The sequence below is a fragment of the Hemicordylus capensis genome, chromosome 8 (assembly GCF_027244095.1).
Source record: "Hemicordylus capensis ecotype Gifberg chromosome 8, rHemCap1.1.pri, whole genome shotgun sequence".
Lineage (NCBI taxonomy): Eukaryota > Metazoa > Chordata > Lepidosauria > Squamata > Cordylidae > Hemicordylus > Hemicordylus capensis.
The window spans coordinates 3,013,167-3,037,084 of NC_069664.1; the positions used below are offsets into that span (position 1 = coordinate 3,013,167).

General features: G+C 45.1%; 1 protein-coding gene across 4 annotated transcripts in view; it reads left to right on the forward strand.

The window, feature by feature from the left end:
* Positions 1-23,918, forward strand: part of SLC23A2 (solute carrier family 23 member 2) — an 81,953-nt gene that overhangs the window by 51,367 nt on the left and 6,668 nt on the right. For all 4 annotated transcript variants that reach the window (XM_053269509.1, XM_053269508.1, XM_053269510.1 and 1 more), the window contains 10 exons: positions 2,323-2,411; positions 4,572-4,642; positions 5,905-6,086; positions 11,030-11,150; positions 12,933-13,089; positions 13,618-13,765; positions 14,159-14,264; positions 17,691-17,820; positions 20,416-20,553; positions 22,820-22,915. In XM_053269509.1, coding sequence (XP_053125484.1) covers positions 2,323-2,411; positions 4,572-4,642; positions 5,905-6,086; positions 11,030-11,150; positions 12,933-13,089; positions 13,618-13,765; positions 14,159-14,264; positions 17,691-17,820; positions 20,416-20,553; positions 22,820-22,915 — 1,238 coding nt within the window. The remainder of the gene's footprint in view (positions 1-2,322; positions 2,412-4,571; positions 4,643-5,904; positions 6,087-11,029; positions 11,151-12,932; positions 13,090-13,617; positions 13,766-14,158; positions 14,265-17,690; positions 17,821-20,415; positions 20,554-22,819; positions 22,916-23,918) is intronic.

The following is a 23,918-nucleotide window of genomic DNA, read 5'->3' on the forward strand; positions in this document are numbered from 1 at the left end:
TGATCATATAGTCACTTAACTGGAATTCCCAGAAAGGAGAGAGTGGCTGATACTCCTTGCAAATGTGCTGGGGCAACTTTTTTGTTCTGTTCTTCTCCCTGTGAGCTGCCTTGCCCTGCCTTGTAATTAAAACTAATCAAATCGTATAAACCATCCTTCCTAGATCAGAGGCAGGCCATAGTTCATAACAGCCTCATGTAAAACACCTCCATAAAAGTGAAAGCAGAGCGAGCGAGCGCTCCTCTTCTGTTCTGTCTATAAAAATCCCCACTGGTCTTTTAGGTGATTGACTGAATCCAGCAACTTTATCATTGTGGCTCTCCCCCTGCCCCCCATTCTTGAACTTCTTGCATAGCCCTAATTTCTCATAGCCTCTACTAGTTTTCTTCATCATTTTTCGAACTGCCGCTCCATTCCTTCTGCCCTATATCCCTCTTATTTCAGCAGTTCCCCCCAAGCCCTACACCTCCCTCTTTTGTGTGCACAAATTCCTTTCTCTATGGCATGGCTAAATGTCTTTCAGGGCTAAACATGGGGGTTGTGCCCATGGCACAATGTTTGTGGTTTTCAAACCAGTGTTTGCCATTTTCAAACTTTGGGGTCCTGGTTAATGTTAACCATGATTAGCTTTGATACACCAGCAATGCTACCCCATGGTTGATATACACAGGGGAGGGAGAGAGTAGGACGTGCAGGAGTCTATATCACACTCCTAATTTCTTAACCACTATTAGGCAATGAGGATTGCTATGTCTTCACCTCCTCTGGAGCAGTGTTCTTTCCTCCAATCTTTTCTCTTTAACTCGAATTGGTTTGTATGTGATCAGATTCCATTGGTACAAAAATTACTTCAGTACTGGATGTAGTCAATTGCCTGGACAATCTAGTATCTATTCCGATTCTAGGAATCCAAACAGTTTGCACTAGCATATCCTAATCTGTTAAAGGTTATGGCTGCAATCTTGTGCACGGTTTCCTGGAAGTAAGCTCTGTTAAACACACAGGGATTTACTTCTGAGTAAGCATAAGACTGCTCTGTTAAACTACCAATTCACATGGTTTGGAAGGTCCAAGATGTAACTGAAACAACCTTTTTGAAGTAACTGTGTCTCTAATTCTAAAGCCTGGCTGTTCCTGTAAAGTGTGTCTGCCTACACTTATAATAATTTGCATCCTGATTAGTTGAAATAAGTGCTGAAATTTTAATCATTTTTCTTGCTAAATGGAAAAACTGGGCAAGTTTTTATTGGTGCATTAGCAGAACAGAAGCAATTGGCCGAAGACCAGGTACATGCATCAGACTTAAATGGGGCTGGGTGTGTGTGTCCAGATTTTTCTCTTAACTCTATTCAGTGTGCCACATCTCAGAATGCGTCATAGGAAAGCCTGCTTAATAATTCACACACATGCATGAACATACCCAATCTGCAAATTAGTGCTTTAAGCACCCAGTGATTTCATTTTTGAAAAATGTCTTTAATAGCATACTCTTAATTAGGGGACTTTTGAAAGGGCAAAGTAAGGTGCATTTGATGGAGAGGAGCAGCACCTTTGCCAGGGGCGCAGTCTGATGGCCCATAAAACCCCTGTGATATTGAGTCATCCACTTGGCATACCTCTTTCTGTCCTTGGCAAGAGTAAGATTCAGATGTTGCTCATGTGATCATGTAGAATTTAGAGGAAAGGATGGGAGGGTACATATGGGAGACAGTACCCAGAGCCCAAGCCAGGTCGGACTTTGAAGTCCGACCAACATTTTGAATGACATAACTCTAGACCTATTTGATCTGCTCTAGAAATGAGTAGACAAACTAGTGCCGATCAACAGGATATGCTCTGTCCATCCTGCCCAGTCTAACAGCAGCATTTTGGACCAACCGAAGTTTCTGGACACTTCTCAAGGGCGACTTCACATGTTACAGTAGTCCACTTATGAGTTTACAGTACTAGAGTATTAATGACTCTGGGCAGCTCTATTGTCTCCAGGAAAGGGGTTATTAAAGGAATGTTACTTCTTTTGTCTCATTCATCTTTGCTATGTATTATTGGAGAGATCACTATAATATTTCTATTTTACTGATGAGGAAATTAAGCTGTAATAGAGGAGTATCCTTAATTTGTAGACCATAGGTACTGGGGTGAATCCCTGCCTCACTCTGTTCACCATCTTGGGGCATTTGCACCAACATTTCTAGTAGTCAGGCAAAATATACTATACTAGCATAACCCAGGAGGGCCTCTTTCTGATACTCCTAGCAAACTTTCATGTCAGTTTGTGACATTGCCACAAAGGAATAAGCGGTTTCCTTTTGCTTCCTTCAGGTTACCTTTGTTTCAAGCCAGCGCTTTTGCATTCTTGGCTCCAGCCAGAGCTATTCTCTCCTTGGATAAGTGGAAATGCAACAATACAGGTAAGCAAACGTCCTTTCCATAAGCAGCTTGAGAGTTGGGATGGATTGAAGTTGTCTAAATGCACCTGATGCCCGGGATAGTTTTCTTTGTGTTCATTTATTCTCTCTGCATCGCTTAACATTAGTTATGTTTGTTCAACAAGGCAAACAAAACAGTGCAAAGGTTTTGGAAACCAGTGGCACATTTGACTGAGTAGAGACTAGGATGGAAGCTGTTCCTTAAGAAGACTTGCATTGTGGTCAGCTGACTGCACTTTCACAATAATTGAAGCTATTCCAAAGAACTAGAGTAGCAAGAGCTTCCGTGTGTTTCATGCTGGCATTTTGGGGAAAAGAGTACATTTGGTTATTCCCATAGTTTGAAAGCAGCAGGAAGAGTTTGAGACTGGGAAAGGGCCAAGTGATGGCTTGGGCTTCTCTCTCTGTTTCTGGATATGACAAGGCCTGATGGAAAGTGCAGTAGGCAGATATCCTGCCCTGGAGTGATCAGACCTTGGTGACTCCAGAAACCTTGCTGCCGCTTGCTTTGAAGCATCCTTGCTATCAAAATGTGTCCAGTTTCCGGAAAGCGCAAGCAGTTCTCAAGAAAGAGTGGGCCGAAGCTGCTCTTGAGATGGCAGCTTACGGTTTTGTGCAAAGTGCTTTGGGATTTCCCGCTCCTCATCTGCACCACAATCCTGAGAGAAAGCTGTTCCCATTTCACACCGGGGAATGAAGCCCAGTGTCTTGCCCATGCTCAGCTCTGTAGACCAGAAGTGAGCTGTGCTCTTGGCTCTGCTTCAAGTCTAACTTGATGCGCTCCATCCTTCTGTTTCAATTGGAATGAAGGAGTTTGGCAGCATCATAGGGGAGGCCATCCTGTGTGGATGGTATTAAGTAGAATTTGGGGTTTGGGGGGACGGACAGACAGACAGACTTTGGCTTGTGGTGTTTTGTTTCTACACATTTCCCCGAGAAATCTCATTTTGTATCTGCAGTTGCAAGAGAGATTGTCATATTGAGCAAGTGTGTAGTTCAGAAATACTAAATGAGTGAGGAGTTTTGTTTTTCACAAGTTTGTTCTTCCTGGCTAACTTGCCTTGGCTGGCTTCTAATCTGCAGCTTCATGCATCGTCAGGGCAGTCTGTTCCTCGGGATAGGTCCCAGTTGCTCCACAGTGCTCCAAACGCCTCTTACAAAAAGCTTCAAAAGCTTCTTCTAGAAGAAGAATCGTACTAAACCTCCAACAGATGAAAATACACAATTCTTGTTGTACAACTAGAACTGCATAATGTAGATTTTTCTAGTTGTGAAACCTGTTTTTGTCCCTTTTATGTAGACGTTCAGAGACCCTCCTGGGCATAGATTATACTGAGCCTTATTATTATACATGAACTGCTGTATTTTAGGTCAAATAGCCTGGCTACAGCTCTTAATAGGCCAGGATAATTACATTCCTTCATGTCTAAAGATGTGGAAATTACTCAGCAATCGTAAATATAGAGCATTTTGTTTATGAAAAGAACCGTTGTTCTGTCTTGCTTGACCACTTCTAACCTTCAGCAGGCGTCAGACAGGAGCTGTTGTTGTAGTCTAGCCAGTCAAATTGATTGGCGACAACTTTGGGGACAGTGTGCAAAAGGCACACTCTCTGTGCTCTGCAATCCTCCCTTTTGGCAATTGGGGCTACCCACTCTGGGATCTTATGCGGCATTAGTGGTTAACCCTCAAGGAATATCTCTTGAGTGCCGTAAATACAGCCCACTGCAAAAACAGAAACAAGTTTTTATTTTTTAAAACAAATGTGAGGAAAGCGGAATACTGTGATTGGCCTGGAGAGAGGAAAAATGAGAAGGGAGGCCTTTGAAAGGATGTCCAAAAGATGTGTGTTCCTAATAGCTGATGGATCTTGATTTTCTGCAAGCCGTGCAAGTTCCCCTTCCTTGGAGGCTTTACAGGAAAAGTTGGTCAGGGTTGGGGGATACTGTAGCATCCCCTCTCTCTCTCTCGAGTGACTCCAGCTGAATCCTCCTTTTGATCCTCTGCCTCTGTGCAGAATTTAGTTGTGGGAGGTGGGGCGGGGCAGAACTCTCCGGTACTAGAAGGTGGACTCTTCTGTGCCTTGAATCCTTTTATTTCATGTTGCCATAATGACAAGTGTTTGTGTTTTGCCCTTCCAAGCTATAACGGTTACAAATGGGACGACGGAGCTGCTGCACACGGAAAATATCTGGTATCCCAGGATACGAGAGGTAACTCGCACAGTGTGTTCAGTGCAGTGTTCTCCCTTCAGTGGGCGCTTCTCGTTTCGGAGCTCAGGCTATTTCTGAATTGTTAGAATTGTGGCCCTCTTTCCTTGCTGCCCTTTGCATGTGGCCTTTTCTGTGTGTTCACTTCCTGCAGAATTTAACCTTTCCTTTGTGTGTGTTTGTGGCTGCCAAGCCCAAAAAACCCAAGAGCTGCACTACGGTGATGGTAAAGACAGATTGTCATGTCAGGAAGTTGGCATTCTGCATCTGCGACCTGCACAATTAGTGCTGGCCAGTAATGGTGCAAACAATTCATTAGCTGCTATCAGACCGCTGGATCTTCTTACTCGGCAATGCAGTCAGTTGCTTTGCAAAGAGAAGAATCGGCACTCCATCTTACTGTAAATTTGTCTCTGAAAGCCAGGCACAATTGGCAGCACCTGGATCACCCAGAACCATTTGTTACCCTTGCTGCTCAGTTTGTCCTCCACCTCTAATGCCCTGGCCTTCAGATAAACATGCCCTTTATTCTTAAGAACCCCAGGAGTGTTGTTTCACTGTAGGAACAAATAGCACGGACACCCCCTGCCCCAATTCACACGTGTGTCATGGAACTTTTCTCCCATCCCATTGCTTTGGGCTGCCAGTTCTTCCTCAATTTAAAACATCCCCTCTCTCTTCCCCATCTTCAAACCATAGCTCCATCCTGCCAAGAGGCCTGCAGCCCAGGGGGGGCTGGCAGTCTCCTGAGACCACTGCGCTGCTCTATGCCAGCTTCTAAAGAGCACGTGTGACCAAATGCATCATACACTCTGCCCCTAGGAGCTAAGAGCATCACCTCCGTGGCGCCACCAGCCCTTGCCGGTTCGATCTGAGAGCTTTAAAGGTTAGCTTGGAACCCAGGTCTTCCTGTATGACAGTGTGATGTGCTGTGGACACAACTTCCAGACTGGTCTAATGACCTTGTTGTGTATTCAAACCTGAGCAATGTGCCTAAGCAGTAAGAAGAAGTGGAGAAAGCGGGTCATCTTCCTGTTGAGACCACTTCTGCAGAAGATACCTCTGAACCTGGCAGATACTCTTGCCTGGGGAACTTACTGCATAAGCACTGAGTTGAATAACACTGACCATTGCCAAATTCTGCCTAGTCATTGAATTCTTTGACTTGCAGTTTATGACCCATTCCAAAGCACCCTTAGAAATGTGACAGCCATTCTGTAAAGAAATCTAACTAAGCCACCCCTTTTTTCCCTCTGTGTGTTCAGATTCAAGGTGCTATTATCATGTCGTCTTTGATAGAAGTGGTGATTGGATTCCTGGGCTTGCCAGGAGCGCTCCTGAGATACATTGGGCCTCTGACCATTACTCCAACAGTGGCTCTCATTGGCCTGTCTGGTTTCCAGGCTGCAGGGGAGAGAGCGGGAAAACACTGGGGGATAGCCATGCTGTAAGTATTCTGGGCGGCCCCTCAAGGCTGGCCATCCATCCTCTTCGTCGAGGCTGTGACTTTGTCTCTTTATGTTGTCTGTCTGTTGCTTGCTGACCTGAATATGTGAAGCTATTAGTGTTGGCCACTACCGATCGTGACCTCTTATCCGCTCAGGCCAGGATCTTAAAACAAGAGTGTAAATTATGCACATTGATCATTCTAAGTAGGTCAGTCATACATTAACACACATCCCAGTGTTGCCAGAACTGTCGGCAGCTTGTTCAAGGCACGGTTCAAGACCAGTAGGTTGTTGCCCCCTTTTAGGAATTTTCTGATTTGGAGCCCACCTGACTCTGCAGGTGGCCAACTTTGACTGAAGCAGTTCTTGGGGATTTCCCCACAATGTCAAGCCATTAACATCTCCAGGATTCTCACTTGTGGATGTCAGTTGTCACCAGGGGATTGATGCTGATTCCAGCGGACTCCCATCAGTCCTGGAAGGCTGGCTAGGCTAAGTACATGTCAAGTGGGTTGGTTAGTTGCACGTAGGAGCATTTCTGGATCGTGCCCCCCAGCAGTCTTTCTCAGTGGCTGGTTCTTCCCCTTGTGTTTCTTGGATTGGGAGCCCCTTTGAGATGTGCAACCATCTTCTCGTTCCCTTTGTTGTGTAAACGGCTTTGAGAACTTTGTTGTTGGAAAGCAATACCTACACCATCCTTGTCATCATCTTAAGACCTGCCTGTTGCTTTTGTGGAGATACAGCCTGGTGTGAAACCATTTCAAGTCTACTAAAGGATACACTCATATTGGTGGTGAGCCAAACAGGCTTGCATTTCACAAATACTTCCCCGCCCTGCAAAATGGTCATCTCTTTCTGTGGCTTTTCACACGCCTTCCCAGAAAGGGCAAGTTTGCATTAGGGCAGGTGGGGAAGGAAATGCCTGCTTGCCCTAATCTAGTAGCAGTAGAACACGGATTGGGGTGTGCAGCCACCTGCACTTCCTGTTGAATGCAGGGTGTCAGCCTCCATATTGGATGAATAGTAATAATAAACTTTATTTGTTGGCTGCCCCATAACAAATTGTTCTCTGGGTTTGTTCTCTGGATGAGCTGCCTGATGCATCTTCTGCCTCGCTGCTATCCAGCACAACTGGATAGCAGTGAGGGATCATGGCCTGCTTGCTCTTGGGACTTCCTCCACCACCACCACCACCACTTTTAGAGTGAGGCCGAATGTTCCCAGTGACAACCTGTTTGGTTGGTTGGTTCATTTAATATATTTCTGTACTGCCTGATATAGAAATCTTCAGGTGGTGTGCAAGTTGAAACATAACAAATATAAAAACAATATAAAACTCTTAAAATTCATAAAGTAGGTAAAAAATTTCAGTGAATAAAAACATATTAAAATTGATATTTATTTATCTATCTATCTCTTAGGCGTACCTGTCACTAATCCCATGTGTGACAGCTGCCTGGATAGTGACTGGGACGGGGGAAAGAATGGTGAGGGTGAGGGTGGGGGAGCGGGCGGCAAAAAAAGCAGGGTAGGGTGGGGTGGAGGAGAAAGTGACAGTGGCGAACTGGAGGCGCAGATGCTCTGCACTTGGCCCAGCTAGTTTCAATTAAGAGCCTGGGGAAACGGGTACATCTTCAGGGTCCTCCTAAAAACAAGCAGAGAAGGAGATGCTCTTATTTCAGCAGGGAGCACATTCCAAAGCCCTGGGGGGCAGCCACAGAAAAGGCCCAGCCCCGAGCTGTGAAATCTGGCAGTATGGTACTGTGATGTAATTACTTCTACTATGTGATTGCTGATTGGCTGGGATCACGCAATGAGGATGTCCTTTGAAGTTTAACAAAAAGTATGAAAGTGTAGGTTATAACCTTAAAGCTGCCCACAGCAGCAGCTCTTCCCCCTCAAAAATCAAACATGAAAATGTAACCTAGCACTAGATCAGATTTCTCACGTAAAGATTAAAGAAACTATATTCAGTGTGTGTGAGAGAGAGATCCCCTTTTAGCACAAGAAAGGTTTTCTTTGCGACCCACTTGTACTTAATAGTGAACGCATCTTTGTGCTAGAAGCCTGTGGGAGAGAACAAAAGTCTTGATTTATTTCTTTTGGACTAAAGTTGACCTCAGCCTGTTCTGTGATATGAGCTGCCCTCCAAGAATTTCAGGAAAGTGTATTTAGGACATAGCTGTATTCTTGGTGGATTCGTGGTTCTTAGGGCTGGGATTTGGCATGCAGCATCAAGGCAGCGATCCAGTTCCAGCACAAAGTCCTCATGTGTGTAATGGCACACAGCTTTGCTGATTTGGGCACTCCAAGAGATTTTGCTGCCATTATCAGAGGTCCTGGGCTTGTTGAGAAGTTAGTAATTCGGAACTGCTGCTTTTAGCAAAGCCTAGTTGAGTGCAGGGGGAGGAACCGTTTTAAGGCCAGAGGCCAGCTGGGCTGTTCTTTTGTTAACCCCCAGTTCATCAGCTGTGCACCACAGGATTGTTTGCCCCAGGCAGATACATATTCATTCAGTTTATTTAAAACATTTCTGTATCGCCTTTCCAAGGCTCCAAAACTGTTAAAACAAATTAAAATAAACATAGCAACAGACAGAGAAGATGAAACTGCTGCCCAGGAAAAAGAGAGAGAGAAGATCCCCCAAACTCAGCAAGGCAGAAGGTCACAGGAAACAGTCACATTTCAACCCCCCCCTCCAAGCTGGGAAGTGGGAGGGGGCTGCCCCTCTCTGTGGGGGAGAGCATCCTTCCACGCCCTTGGAGCAGTAGCTGGAGTAATCCGAACATTGATATGATCTCTTTGATCATGTGCACATCCAAGTTTGAAATGAGTTAGAGATCGTTGGCCCAGGTTGGCTGCGTTTCCGACAAATGTTTGCCTAGCTGATAGCGTCAGACAGTTTTATCTGCTGTCTTTTCTCACTCCTCTCTTTCTGTGATAATAGAAGGGCTGGGTTGCCTTCAACCTTTGTGCTTCATTGAGCTGCACCTGCGTTTCTGTTGGTGTTGCCCATCCCCCTGTTGGGTATTAAAACAAGTCCAGCGTATGGCTGAGCGAAAGCCAGCCTCTTCTGGGAGGGAATTCCTTCCTAGGCCCACACATGGTGGAAAGCTTGACCCTGATCTTGAAAGAGAAGCAGTCTGCCTAAGCCTGCCAAGGCACATTTCTCGGCCCCCCTTGACCACCACCTTCTTGTTGCCCCCCCCCGGGTTTACTTTCCCTTCTGAGCGCCCCTGCTGATTTGATACACTCCAAATATTTAATAGCAATAGCACTTACATTTATATACCGCTCTATACAATGATTTAGCATATTGCCCCCAACATTCTGGGTACTCATTTTACCGACCTCGGAAGGATGGAAGGCTGAGTCAACCTTGAGCCCCTGGTCAGGATCGAACTTGTAACTTGTAACCTTCTGATTACAGGGCGGCAGTTTTTACCACTGCACCACCAGGGGCTCATATGTCACTAATGTGTTTTAAACATTCCTTTTAACATTCCATTCTTTTAAACATTCCTTTTAAACATTCCTTTAGAAAACCTTTCAGAATTAAGAATGCCTAATTGGGTTTAGACATTTTGCTCTGTGTGTGTGTGAGAGAGAGAGAGGGAGGGGGAGGGTGGGTTGGTGGGAGATTAGCATAGCTCTGGACAGGCATATTTGCACAGCTCTATTGATTAGTACAAATGTGGTACAGTAGTGGTGGTGAGGAGTTGTGTTTGGTATGTGTGTTTATGTGGCACTTTACAAAGATTTAGAAGACAGAGATCCCTGTTCCAAGGCGCTGACAAACAAAAACTGACTCAAGGAAGACAGTAGAGGAAGGGAGGAAAGTAAAGGCAGCAACTAAATTGGAGGAACATCTGCAGTAATTTCATTTCTATGTACTTGGACTTCCTGGCAAGGGCTTACAATTATTAGAATTTGGGGAGGGGATGTAAAGAGGAGTGGCATGGTGGAAGTGACTGGGACATGGTTCCAGGCAGAAGGGGCAGCAAGGGGGAAAGTGCAAAGTCATCTGAGGGAGCAGGGCAGCTGGGGCTGTTAATGCTGGAGGAATGAAGGTAACAGGAGGCAGGGATGCTTTGGAATTTGAGAGCAGAGACGGGGTTGGAGCAAGGCTGTGGAGGAGTTGGGAGTTGAGAAGCTGTTGATGTTATGATTGTGAAAAGGGAAAGGCGAGAATGGTGGATCTGTTGGCTAAAAAGGGAGGTGATGGTTCATCACTGTAATATGCCTCTGAGTGATCATGTATATATGTTCCCACTTTACGTTTCCTGCATAAGCAAAAATATGTATATGCGACACAAAAACCTTTCAAGTATAAGAACAAGGTATATTGCTATATATTATTGTAAACATTTCTACTCCAGTTACAAAAATAGCTGCGGTTGCCTTTTCTTTATCACATTTTATAACCTAAATTAAGAAGATAAGTGCTGTCCTGCTTTGGTTCCCAAAAAGGAGGCTTGTCCAAAGTCTTGGAAATGCTGAAACCTAAGCTGGCTTTCTGCAGTGGTGACTTGACTTCTTTTGCAGACAAAACATAGCTCTTTTTAATGGGCATTCCTCTTGCAAGCTGAAAGGCAAATTCATTGAGACGTTTTTAGTTCTCAAAGCTTGACAACTGAACAAATTAAATTAAGCTCATGTTTGTAAATTGCGTTTTAGAAAAGGGGCAACATGAAACATTGTTCCATACAAAGCTAATTTCTTATTTTCCCTGGCACTAAAGGTAAAAGCTTTTATGTTATGCTAAAATTGCTTGACTACAGTTATGCTACTGTGGTGTTAAATTGACAAGTATGTAATAGTTGGTACAAAAGCACTGCTAATTGCAAATATCTCTGCTGGCTAGCTTTTACCTCTTATATTGCTGACCATTAATTAATTGATTTTCTCTCCTACCTTCTCTTCCCCCACTCCCCTTCCTCAGCACTATTTTTCTAGTGCTGCTATTTTCTCAGTATGCCCGAAATGTCAAATTCCCTCTACCAATTTACAAATCGAAAAAAGGATGGACCGCATACCGGTTGCAGCTTTTTAAAATGTTTCCTGTAAGTAATCCCCTGAGCTCTCCATTCAGGTTTTCACTGCTCTTTTTCTTTTCTTTTTTTAATAAACTCTTTCTTCTGCTAGTTATTATATCAAGTGTGTGTGTGTGCTTTCTTTGAATTTGCAAAAAAAAATCCTGCAGTTGATGTTTCTAGAGGCATCCCGCAAAATCAGTACTGAGGACGAAGACATGAGTGAACATTCTCTGCTATTTTATGGTTTCAACCTTCTGTCTCTTTCTAGATTACATACCTCTTTGGAAATAATCAGAGGCCATGTTGTGCTGGTTGGCTATGAAAAAGCCAGTTCTTATTAGGAATTATTGTGAAATGGAATGAAAATAGATTAGCAAGTATGTGGTGTATCCAGATTTGGACTTCTATGTGCAGTTCTGTTCACATCACCTCAAAAAGGATATCTCAGAAGAGGGAAAGGTACAGAAAGAGGCAACAAATGAAAGCCCTAAGATTCTGGGTTTTTTAGTTAAAGAAAAAACTAATAGGGGGCCTTTTAGAGGCTTATAAAAATTATGAAAATATATAGAAAGTGGTGAAACTACCAACTCTCAAAACTCAAAATTAGGGTCCTTCAGTTAGGGATGTACACGGAACTGGTTCGCCACTCCATTTCTGGAGTGCGATGAACCAGTTTGAAATGCTGGCATACGAGCCGGTTTGGAGGCGGGTAGGGTGTCCTTACCTCCCCTCCGGCGCTGCTGCAGCAAAAACTGCTGACGCGGGGTGGCTGAGTACCTTCTTGCCGCCCCAGTCAGTGGCTGGAGTGCATGTGTGACAGTTTTGGCAGCACCACCGGTGGGGGAAACGTGGTGTGGGAGGTAAGGACACCACCACCCCACCCCGCACCTCCCGGGAGTGCACGGAACTGGTTTTGTGCACATCCCTATCCTCAGTGAAAATGACTAACAGTAAATTCAAGATTAATGTGCTCAGCTGCAGAAGTCCATTGCTGTGTGAGGTGGCTGCTCATATCGTCACATTGATGGCTTTTAAAATAAGGCAACAAATTTAGCCATTAGATCTCCCAATGGCAATCAGCTATCACCTGATAGCTCAGTAGAAATCTCCGTGTTGCAGAGCTGTCATGAAGACCTTGTGAGTTAGTCTGGAATCTGTCCAGCCTGTCTAAGTTCCATTGAAGTTAATGGAATTGGAGATGGTCATGATGACCTTGTCTCATTGATTTCAGTGTCGCTTAGTCTGTCCCGTTAGCAGCAGTATACCCCTAGTTACCTGATTCTGGAAACAAAGCGGGTGGCTATCAGCTTGACATCCTGCTTAGGAGCATCTTGGGAGCATGCTCCTAAGATGTGGTGAGTAGTTGTCAGCTCACTGGGCTGCTGTTGTGATCCAGGAAGTTGATTCCCCCTTCCCGCACTTTGGCCCATAATCTGCACTAGGGATTGACTACCTTAGGAGCTCTGCAGACTGTGCCACTGTAACTTCAAGAATTCATCCGTTTATTCTCCAGTTTGACCTCTGGGAGTTGATCAGTATGCACAGCGTTTAGTCTTCAGGTTTAGAAGGATCAGTAGCAATCCCATAAGTGCTTGTTTGGAGACAGTCCCAGCTTTTTAAAGTGTAAGAAAGCCCTGGAATCTGAAAATATCTTTAAAAACAATTTCATGTTTAAAAAGGAAATTGCCCACAAAATCCATTCTAGGAACTCCTCTTTGCATGAGAAATGGTTGTGAAATGCCCTTTGTGGTCTGAGCATTTACAATTTTACTTGTTGTATTTTAATGGTCTTTCTCTCTGCCGCTACAGATCATTCTAGCCATTCTAGTATCATGGTTGCTGTGCTTCATCTTCACGGTGACAGATGTATTTCCCCCTGATAACACAAAATATGGATTCTACGCGCGCACCGATGCTAGGCAAGGAGTGCTTCTGGTTGCCCCGTGGTTCAAGGTTCCTTACCCATGTAAGTCTCTTTGGCAAGTTTCAGGACTTTTTCACCCCCAGAGTTTTGTGTTTTTGCTACAATTACTTTCTGCACCTTGCCTAAAGAAAGAAAGAAAGAAAGATTACTAGCTATCATGTGCCTGTGGGAGTGAGAAATCAAAATTGAGCTCTGAGTTGTTTTTCCACTACTTCCTGGAAATGAAATGAAATATTACTTGGTCTGACCCCATCTGGATGGTCTGTTTCTGTGGCGAAGTACACATCTGGCTTCAAAGACTACTGGCTAGACCAGGTTTTCGCAACTCTGGGTCCCCAGATGTTGTTGTACTACAGTTCCCATCAACTCCAGCCATGATGAGCAAAGGCTGGGGATGACAAAGTTGTAATCCAACAGCATCTGAGGACCCAAGGTTGGGAATCTCTGGTCTAGAGAATAGAGTGGTCCTCAGAGAATACAGAAGTAAGACAGCATTTTGCACCTCCAAGGTTGCTTGTTTTACATAGAACAAGAGATAATACAGATAATTCAGATACTTTGCCTTCACAGTTCAGTGGGGATTACCAACAATTTCAGCTGCTGGCGTAATTGGAATGCTCAGTGCAGTGGTTGCAAGCATCATTGAATCGATTGGCGATTACTATGCCTGTGCAAGGTTATCGTGTGCTCCTCCACCACCAATCCATGCAATAAACAGGTGAGTCTTCTGAAAGGCTCTGTTCTGTCTGTCTGCCTGCCTGCATTCCCTCGCCCCCTCTCTCCCCAATACCTGCCTGTTCAGTCTCTCTTGTCTCATACTGCCTTGGACTCAAAGCTAACTTCTATCACACTGTAAAACATAACCATACGGAATACAGTTGGTTATGCACAACTGTGGCACACACATGTATGTTCATGATGGAGTATTGGCTAGAAATGACCATCACCAGTCAAAGTTCACAGACCGAGCTTTTGTTGGTGGTGTTAAATTTGAGCGGGGGGAAGCCATTGGTAACCATGGTAAGTAATGGCAAGACAGAAATAGCCTGTGCTGTTTCTGCTTCTTGACATGTCCCATACCTTCATTTCAACATATTTCTTCCAACTGCAGAGGCATCTTTATCGAAGGCCTTTCCTGCGTCTTGGATGGAGTCTTTGGCACCGGGAATGGATCCACTTCTTCTAGCCCTAACATTGGCGTCTTGGGGATTACAAAGGTACCAAATCCAGTCCAGCAAACGAGTCCCATCCCTTGAGTCATGTGCCCTAGGCCTAGGGTTCCCAAACTTACATGTCCAGATGTGGTTGGGCTATAACTCCCATCCTCAATGGCCTTCAGCCATTGGGACTGCAGATGAGAGGAGCTAAGATGGCCAGCAACCTGTGGGGACCCCAAGGTGAAGACCCCTGCTGTCGACTGATTGCAGTGGGCACAATCCTTTGGGATTCTTCGAGAGCAGAGCTGTCTCAAAGTTGTTCCAATAGAGCACCACTACTGTGAGCATTCAAAAGCACACGGACACACCAGCATGAATGAGTGAATTCTAATGAACCATTTAGAGTTCAGTTTAGCTTCTAGCTTGCATGCTTAAGGCCTTTTAATGCAGAGAGCTGCCATTTGTGCTTGCAGTCAGGGGGTTAAAAGTCAGTAAAAGGATGAATGAATTGCTTCCGTTCAGTGCATGACTGAGTGGAATTCTACTCACTGCGGTCAGTTGTGAATATGAAATAGGATGGTTATGCCTGGTTAATTGGAATACAAAGGGTGCCTGTCTCCCTGTGACATCAGTTGTTGAAACCTTGATAAAAGAAGCAGCCTTTTCTTTTGGGAATGCAACGTCCTAGGATGTTCTAGAGCAGGGGTTCCCAACCTGTGGTCCTCCAGATATTGCTGGAGTAAATTGTTGTTGGGTGTGATGGAAGTTGTCAGCAACATCTGGAGGACCACATGCTAGGAACCTTTGTTGCAGAGCCAAACTACTTATGATGGCCTCTGGCTTGGGGGAGAAGATAGAAACCTTCCCCGCTCCCCCAGCCAGGCTCACTTTGAGTATTCGAGTCGGGGGGGGGGGGAGGTGGATGGATGGATTGCAGGCTAGGGTGGGGGGAGTGGGGGGCTATGCAGAAGGCCCAGAATGCTGTTTGACATTTTTGGATAGTACTACCATCCACATTTTAGGAATGGTTGGGTCAGACAGAAGTTGTGATTTAAGATGTGCTACTGTTGGGTGTAGTGCAGTTATGTGTTTGAAAGTTGAAATGCTAACATTGCCATCTGCTGGATGCATCTCTTGATCACTTCAAGGGCGGCGGGGCGGGAATCACTCCAGAAAATGAACATATTCCATGGTATTGATAAACAGAAGAACAGTCGCTCGGAAAAGAAGCTCCCATCTAACCCATAACCTCTATTTTCATGCCCCAATTTCACATTTTAAGGAGGGGACATTCCAGTATACATATGGATCTACCTCTAATGATCCTGAAGGACCAGAACTGGTTATATACAACAACACCGCTAAAATGAGAGAAACAAACAATCTGAAAGCATCCAGGATGCCACACAATTGAAGCCGCAGCCTAATCCTGGCCACTGAAAGTCGGTTTAAACATAAAGATATTGGAGGGCTTTTTATTGTTATGTATTGGGAATCAATGGAAGAGAAGGGTGTGCAGTCAAGTGGACTGTATTGGTATTGACACGTTCTTTATACTGATGATGCCTCCTTGGCAGCCTGCAGCAGTACAGGAGCCTTGTGCTGGGCAGTACATTGGATTCTTCTTGCGTAAGGTGAATTGTAGCCCTAAGCAGAAGTCTGCCAAAAGAATGTGCTTAGTGCATCCATGCCACTTGTAAATCTAAATAAACGATAGAGGCTCCAGGCTTAACAGTCTGATCTTCCATGCTGATATGCAGCAATTTTTTTTAATGTGCTGTGCACACTTCTCAGTGGTTTGCTCAGCAAATATCTGGGGACATCTACAGTATTCAGACCTGTTTTGCAAATGGACAGAAGGTTGATTCCAGTACTTGGCAGACTGTACAAATGGGGTCAGAGGATTGTAAGATGAAAGAGGTAGAATCAGTTACAATTCACTTTAAAATGTAAGTGATTACAACAGTAAAAGTGGAGAAAGTGGTCTTCTGGGCAGTGCAAAGTTAACTCAGATACTGAGATAGGAACCATGGTTTTATCTCCTAGGTGGGCCCAGGCCTGTGAACAGTGAGACCAAATGACTATAAAATGTGAGACGTTCAGTGGGTGACGCTTCTTCTGTATGAAAGAACAGTGATAATTTATGTCAACAATAATAGGTGGAAATGTGGTCTTTCTGGCTGAACTAAGTTAGTTTGCACCTGCGGCGAGATGGGAAGCCACCATCTTTGCTGCAGCCAAAACGAATAGATTTTGGTGTTCTGTATATTCCACCAGTCAAGTCCAGTGTTTATATATATTTCACCAGTTCAGGCTTTGTCCTTGATATTTCCCAGCTAAAGAGATAACATTGAAATGGTTAAGCAGTGAGAGAGACCTTTACCCACAAGGAGGGTGTGACTCGATTCAAATGAACCGTGATTGTCACATGAACTCTGATGCTTGTGTGTGAAACTTCCAGCAGAAAGCGTTTTTTAAAAAGGAATTGATTAGTGCTTCTCATGAGAACCTTTGTTTGGCGTGAAGCATCCTGTTGTTCAGTTGTGCTCTTCAAAGAGTGTGGCCTCAAGCTATGGAAACGGACGTGCTTTGTTTGGGGATTGTTACATTCTGTTTTGTAACTCGACAAGAATCATCTCTTTGAACTGAAATGCTCATAAGTGAGAATCTCAATGCCAAGTCATGTAAGTCAGTTGAGGTGGTGTGTATGAAGTGCTTTCCATTTAATCACTTCTATGGCTAGCTCCTATTGATCAGTCCTGGGACCGCATGATGATAGAAGGCTCTCTGTGGTAGCTGATCTGCAGTTCTACTCTCTCAAGGGATCTCATGATAAATGTGGCCATATGAATCGCCCTTGTCACTTTCTCAACTGTTTCAAACCCTTGGGGTTATGGAAGAAGGAAAAAGCGAAGGTCATCCAACAGTTCTCACTAACTCAATAGGAGGAAGTGAGATGGTGGAGGGGCTGGGTATTTTCGCCCCAAGTCTAGGGCTTCAGATCATCAGCATTGTTCTGAATTCTTCTGGTGGCCCAGTTCCTGGTCTGCTTCTTTCCCATCTGTTGTGGCAGCCACTCTTTCTCCCATTCTCGTTGGCTGTTGCCACTAAGTTGACTTGTCTGAGGGAGAGCTCAAAGTAGGCATGGCCAGGTCATGGTTGGGCTGGCAGTGTTGTAGTGCCATGGATTTGGAAGACGCTGCCCCTCCCTGCACCTAGAGAGGCTCTCTGTTGTTGGTGGAGGTGCTGCGTGGTCTCGTTTGAAAAAGCAGAGTCGCGTTCAGCCCCCTAAGTCTGCATTCGGGAGTGTGAGGAAATGGAACATTGCATCCAATAAATGTACAATCCATGTGTATGTTTTCCTGGAGCTCTTCAAAAATCTTTTATCCTCTGAACAAAGCTTTAAGACGACAAAAAAAACGAAGAAAGCCTGCTGGAACACCTCTGAGATATTGCACTTTATCTTCCTTCTTCTTTGTTTCTTAGGTTGGAAGCCGACGAGTTATCCAGTATGGAGCCGCCTTCATGCTGCTGCTTGGGATGGTTGGCAAGTTCAGCGCCCTCTTTGCCTCTCTCCCTGATCCAGTGCTTGGGGCTCTCTTCTGCACCCTCTTTGGTAAGGAAGCTTCTCACTCACCTTTTGTCTTTTAGTGGTAAAGGTCTCTGTGCAGGCACGTCAGCGAAGAACTCTCCTCTTTTCCTTGGCACTGGAATTGGCCCCAGAAGGGACTTCTTCAGGGCTCACTTGTAGGGGTGTGCACAGAACCGCAGAGCTGCGGTCCAGCACTGGGGTGGGGGGTTCCTTTAAGGCGCGGGAGGGTTTACTTACCCCTCCCACCGCTTTCCCCTCTCCTGTGCCCATATTTCTTCGAGTAATTTCTTGGAGTATTTCTTTGAGCGCCCCCTTCTCCGGCGCTCTGCTGCAGCAATTCTTTTAGTAATGGGGCGGCAGGATACCTCCCTGCCGCCCCTTCCCCCGCTTGGCGTGCAGTGCAAAAGGCTTTAAGAAGCTTTTTGTGTGTGCGCGCACGTATTTTCGTGAGTAAACGGAGAGGCAGGATATCTCCCTGCCGCCCCTTCTTCCACTTTGCTGCAAGCCTTTTGCAGCAAAGCCTTACGTTGTGCATCAGGCTGGGAACGCCACTTTCAACCGGGCCAAGCTGCTGAACGTGGGCGTGACGGAGGCCCTGAAGGACGAGGAATGGAACTGCCTCTTCCTCCACGATGTGGACCTCACCCCCGAGAACGACCAAAGCCTCTGCAAGCCTTTTGCAGCAAAGCGGAGGAAGGGGCGGCAGGGAGGTATCCTGCCACCCATTACTAAAAGAATTGCTGCAGCAGAGCGCCGGAGAAGGGGCGCTCAAAGAAATACTCAAAGAAATTACGCGAAGAAATACGGGCACAGGAGGGGGGAAAGCGGCGGGAGGGGTAAGTAAACCCTCCCCCGCCCTTAAGGGGACCCCCCACCCAAATCCGAACTGCCCATTTCCGGACCGGTCCGGAGGCCTGTAGGACCGGTCCGGGCACATCACTGCTCACTTGGACCGTGGGTCTGACTTGGTGTCAGGGGGCTTCATGTCTCCCTTTGTCTGTGGGAAGAGTGCCATGCTCTCTTGCCACGCTTCACTCTGCATCCCATCTTTACCTGGCCCCAAGGCGTCAAAAACCCATTCACTCCTTGGTGGGCTGCTGCCGCCACTTCAACTCGGCCTTCAAATGTTTAAAAGGAGCCCTTGGTGCTGTCTAAGGACCAGTCCAGTACACTTGAGCCAAAGAAGTTATATGAGTAAGTGGCAGGGAAAATACAAAGCATGGATTTGCAGTTTTAGAAAGTAGACTCGAGTGTGTGGGGTCAAGGAAATCAGAAAGTGTGTGGCATTTAAAAGTAAGAGGCGAATACTTTGAAAACTAAATGTCACAAGGGCCTCGAAGCCATCCTTGCCCCAACATCAGATTGGGTCAAGGTCTAAGAAACCTTATTTCATGAGAAATAAACGCTTTTAAACGCTTATTTCATGAAACGTTTCAAATGAAATCATTTGGAAATGTGTGCTGAATGGCGGTCTCTGCTGTGTACATGTTTGGAATGATGAATTTCAGGATGAAGCTTCTCCTTTTGGTGTCTTCTTTGCCATAACCTTGTGATGGTAACACATTAAAATGGACAAAAGGTATTTTAGAAAATGCAAGATTCCACGGGGGAAACAGTCTCTCACACTACCTGGTGCCAGATATGAAGCCATGCAGTGCCCCAGACAGGCATGTTTCCTAGAGTCCTTTACGTCGGGCCACTTCACAGTGAAGTCTGTGCTTACCTGGGCTACACGTTGGGACTCCAGAAAAGAGCTGACTGTTCTCTCCAAGAACAAGCGCTGCATTTCGGAGGTTTGTCAGACAGAAGAGAGTGGGGAAGTCAATATTTACTTGATTGTAAGCTATTGTAAAAGCCAATAAAATTTTAAAATGCAAAAAAAAGAGAAGAGAGTGGGGTGGCCACACGCACTTTTGGTATTGAGCCCATCCGTACTTGACACAGCTGTGATGCGCCAGGATTGTCATGCAGGATGTCGTGATTCCGTGGGTTTGTGCCAGTTTGCCTTAGAAAAGGGAGAATGGGCATGTGTTAGATGTGGACTGAAGCTGTACTTTGCACACAATGCTGTAGAAAGTTTTCAATGCTCCAGTGCAAAGCGGTTCTGTCATCATTACAATTATGCGAGGAAGGTTGCTATACTTCCCTTCTTGGTTCTTGTTGCCAGGGACATCTCATGGGTTATCCCTTCCCACTAGCTCTGAGACAGGACAGAAAATCTGATTGGAAAAACAGTTAACGACATGCCCACTTGGGGCTGAGGGGGATAACTTACCTTTGCCTTTTAATTGGAAGGCTTTAGAAAATATTTCACTTCAGCCTAGTGTCTTGCATTACATAGTGTGTAGCATTCTAGGGTCTGCATTTTATTTCTGTAGTGAAATCCCATCGGTGTTAATAGGACCCGAGCATGTCTGCTTAAGGGAGTATTGGGTCTCAGCCTGTGCTCTGTTAGAGCAGCTCCTATAAGCTCAGGATCCAGTAAGTGATTGGGGGGAAAGTAACTTCCATGCTCATTTTATTTAGTAGTGCTCAACATTTCATATTTAGAATTTGAATATGCGCACAAAGCTGATTGTTAACATTTGGAAAATGAAAGTGTCTTTGTTCTTACTTTAGGTATGATTACTGCAGTTGGGCTTTCTAATCTTCAGTTCATAGACCTGAATTCTTCCCGGAATCTTTTTGTGCTTGGATTTTCCATCTTCTTTGGACTTGTCCTTCCTAGTTATCTCCGACAAAACCCGTTGGTCACAGGTATACAATTTTTTTCTTAGTCTGTTACGTGTGTTAATAAATATGCTTTTGCTGAAATAGCTTATTCAGAATAAATAAATATATTGTGAAGCATCTTCTCATAACACCATATGGCGCAGTCCATGTAGAAATGAGTCTTATAGAGCTTTTAACCCATTAAGGCTATAATTGTTAACCAGTAGGCTGGTGTGTGATTTGTGGGTGGGTGGAGAAGGGGAGGTTGTGCTATGCTTTCCTGGGATTTATCCTCAGTGGAAAGATTGTGCTGATCACAATTTAGGAGCACACTGCTCCTTCAAGGTAGGCTACCTCCAATTGAAGACTGATCTAAAGCCACTGACCATGCTCAGACATGGCTTCAGCACCCTAGAACTGTCTGGGACTTAATTGACCCTGTACAGCCAGAGTCCACAGAACCCAGCTCTAGACAATCAGTATATACCAGTGGTTCTCAAACTGGGAGCCTCCAATTGTTGCTGAACTACAATGGGAACTGTCGTTCAGCAACATCTGGAGGCTCCCAGTTTGGGAACCACTGGAATATACAGTATTTCTAGGAACAAATAATTCAGGAGTATGATGACATTGCAAGGCACTTAGGGAAGAGCTTTTCAGTCAAACTTCCAGATCCTTTCAAACCAGACTGAAGCTCACTTTTAAGTATATGAATTTATTAAAGAACAAATAGTCACATACAGAATAAGCAATTGGGAGTAAAGGAAGCCGCACAGGAATTCTAAAGAAAATACAAAAACTAACCAGCTAAGTACAACTGTGTTCTGCCCTAGTCTAGCAGTAGGCAGGACCTTGGCTGAGAGAGCATTAATCTGTACTGCATCTCGCTTTCTGGACACCAGTAGCCAATGGTGACTGGGTTTACTCATGACTGGTGCCTGGCGTCAAAACAGCTCAAAAATGATTAAAGAGGGAGAAGACTCTTTCAGAGATAGACAGCTCTGGGATCCGAATCAAAGGAGCCAGCGTATCTCTGATGTAAAACTGTTCTCTGACCAATCCAGGGTTGAGGTTTTTTCCTCCAAACTGGAGGTTCCTCCTCCTTAATGGGTCTTAACTTACATGTCTGAAGGTAGATCTGGTTTGAGCTGGTTACCTATTGTGAAAAAAGGATAAAGATAAAGACTCGAGTGCAAGGGCAAGATTGCTCTCATTCAGTAACAAAAAGGGCGGAATGTCCCCCATTTGGAGCAGTCAGGGTGGAGTGGAAGTATCAGACATGCTTGAGTTAAGATGGAGATGGTGCACTTAATAACTTAAAGTAGAGGTTTTCAACCTTGGGTGCCATTGTCTCTGGGGATGATAGGAGTTGTTGTCCAACAACATCTGGGGATCCCAGGTTGGGGAACACCTGCTTCAAAGCATTAACTGCCAGCTAAGGTGTGGCATACTGTACTTGGGATATACTTTTTGCACCATATTTATTCAAAACCCCTTTTTAAAGCTGGGTATTCCACAATTCTGATGATATTGAATTTCTGTTTTTCAAGTTGTTTTGGATCTTATGAGGAAATTGCCAGTAAAATAAACCACAGGTTTTCAGACTTGGGCACCCAGATGTCGTTGGACTAGAACTCGCACCATCCCACTCTGCACTGGTCTTTGGCCATTGTGCCTGAGGATGATGGGAAATGTAGTCCAAGAACATCTGGGGACCCAAGTTAAAGAACCTCTGGGAATAACAAATGCTATCTCACACCTAAGAAAAACTGCCACCTTCCTTCAGGATGCACATAAAGGTACTCATAGTTTAGTAAACCATAACTTAAAAAAAAAACTGGTTGAAATTCACAAAACTGGATTTTTAAAAATCTGTTGCTTTTACTGCCAATGCGCATTTTGCAAGCCTGACTCTGGAAGTTTGCTTGAATATTTGGCTAAGACCCATATGCATTTTTGACCCTTCACAAAATGGATCTCGCCACAGAGTAATGAATGGAAAACATCCAGTGGGGGTAGATTCACATAATGTCTAAGAGGGGAATAATTGAGAGCAGGTTCAAGTTGGCTCCCCCAACTCGAACAATTCAGGTGGGGAGATCTTGAACTGGAGCGGAGTCGCTCTGTGGGATTCTGTGCTAGGTGTCCATTCAGGTGATGTGGAATATCAGCCCACACATGCATTGCTAAGTGAACCACAGCTAGATCCAAGCATCTGAACTTCGTTGATTGTGTGAGGCTGGTTCCTGAAGTGGCAGAGATGAAGATGGCAGCCCCTTGGAGTACAGTCTTCTTTCTTCTGTTCTTGCAGGAATAGCCAGCATTGATCAAGTACTCAACGTTCTCCTCACTACAGCCATGTTTGTTGGGGGTTGTGTAGCATTCATTTTGGATAACACGATTCCAGGTTAGTCATGCAAGACGACTTTTATTTTTCTCTCTTCCCTCACTCCACCCCATTCTTTTTCTTCTCAAAGACACTTGAGTGCTGGAGGCAGAAAATCTCCCCTCGAGCCCCACCACAAATTAGCATGCAGTATAATCCGCAAGGAAATTATCCTGTGTGAGTTCCATTGGATTGAGTGGGAGCTATGTCCTCTTGCATGGCCCCCGTGCCTTTTAGTGGGGCAGATGCAGCAGAACCTCCTGGGGGATTGCACCACGTGGATTGGATCTGCCCCCTGCTACCCTTTAATAGAGCCCCAACTCTGCTGTCGCCGGCTGTAAGCTCACCATGCCTGATGGTAGGGTCATTTCAGTTGGAACATCAGGCTGGCATACCTGAAACTTGCAGTATGGGTGGATTAATTGAGCTGTGGATAGTAAGCTATCTTCTTGGAACCATTTAAAAAAACGATTATTCGTTTCCATTTCTGAAGTCACTCATCTGGTCAAAGTTTCAAGTTTCTTCTTCTGAAGTCCAGCACATCTGTGTTGGACTTCTTTGGCAATGCTCCACTCGCATATCAGCTGAACTGGATCACACTATAGTCACTGTTCCCCAGTGGTTCTACAACTCTGAACTCTCACACCAGGTCCTGGGCACCACTCAGGATTCTGGTTGGTTTCATGACCAGCTGTTCTAAGGCACAGGCATTCAGCATGTCTAGAAAATTGGCCCCTCTGTCAATACACGCAAGTGAATTACCCAGTCTATGTGAGGGTAATTGAAGTCACCCATTATGACACCTCTGTTTCTCTTTGATGCCTCTCTGATTGGCTTCTCCCACTCCAGCTAACTCTCCACTGACCATTGTGGCAGAGGATGATGGGTGTTGTAGTCCAACATCATCTGAGGACCCACGGCTGGGGAGCCCTGTTTTACAGTAAACCTCACACTGGCCTCTTTGCTTACACCTGCTTTCCTTTGTGCAGAGAGGAGTGTTGCTTTCTGTGTCTCCTGGGCTTGC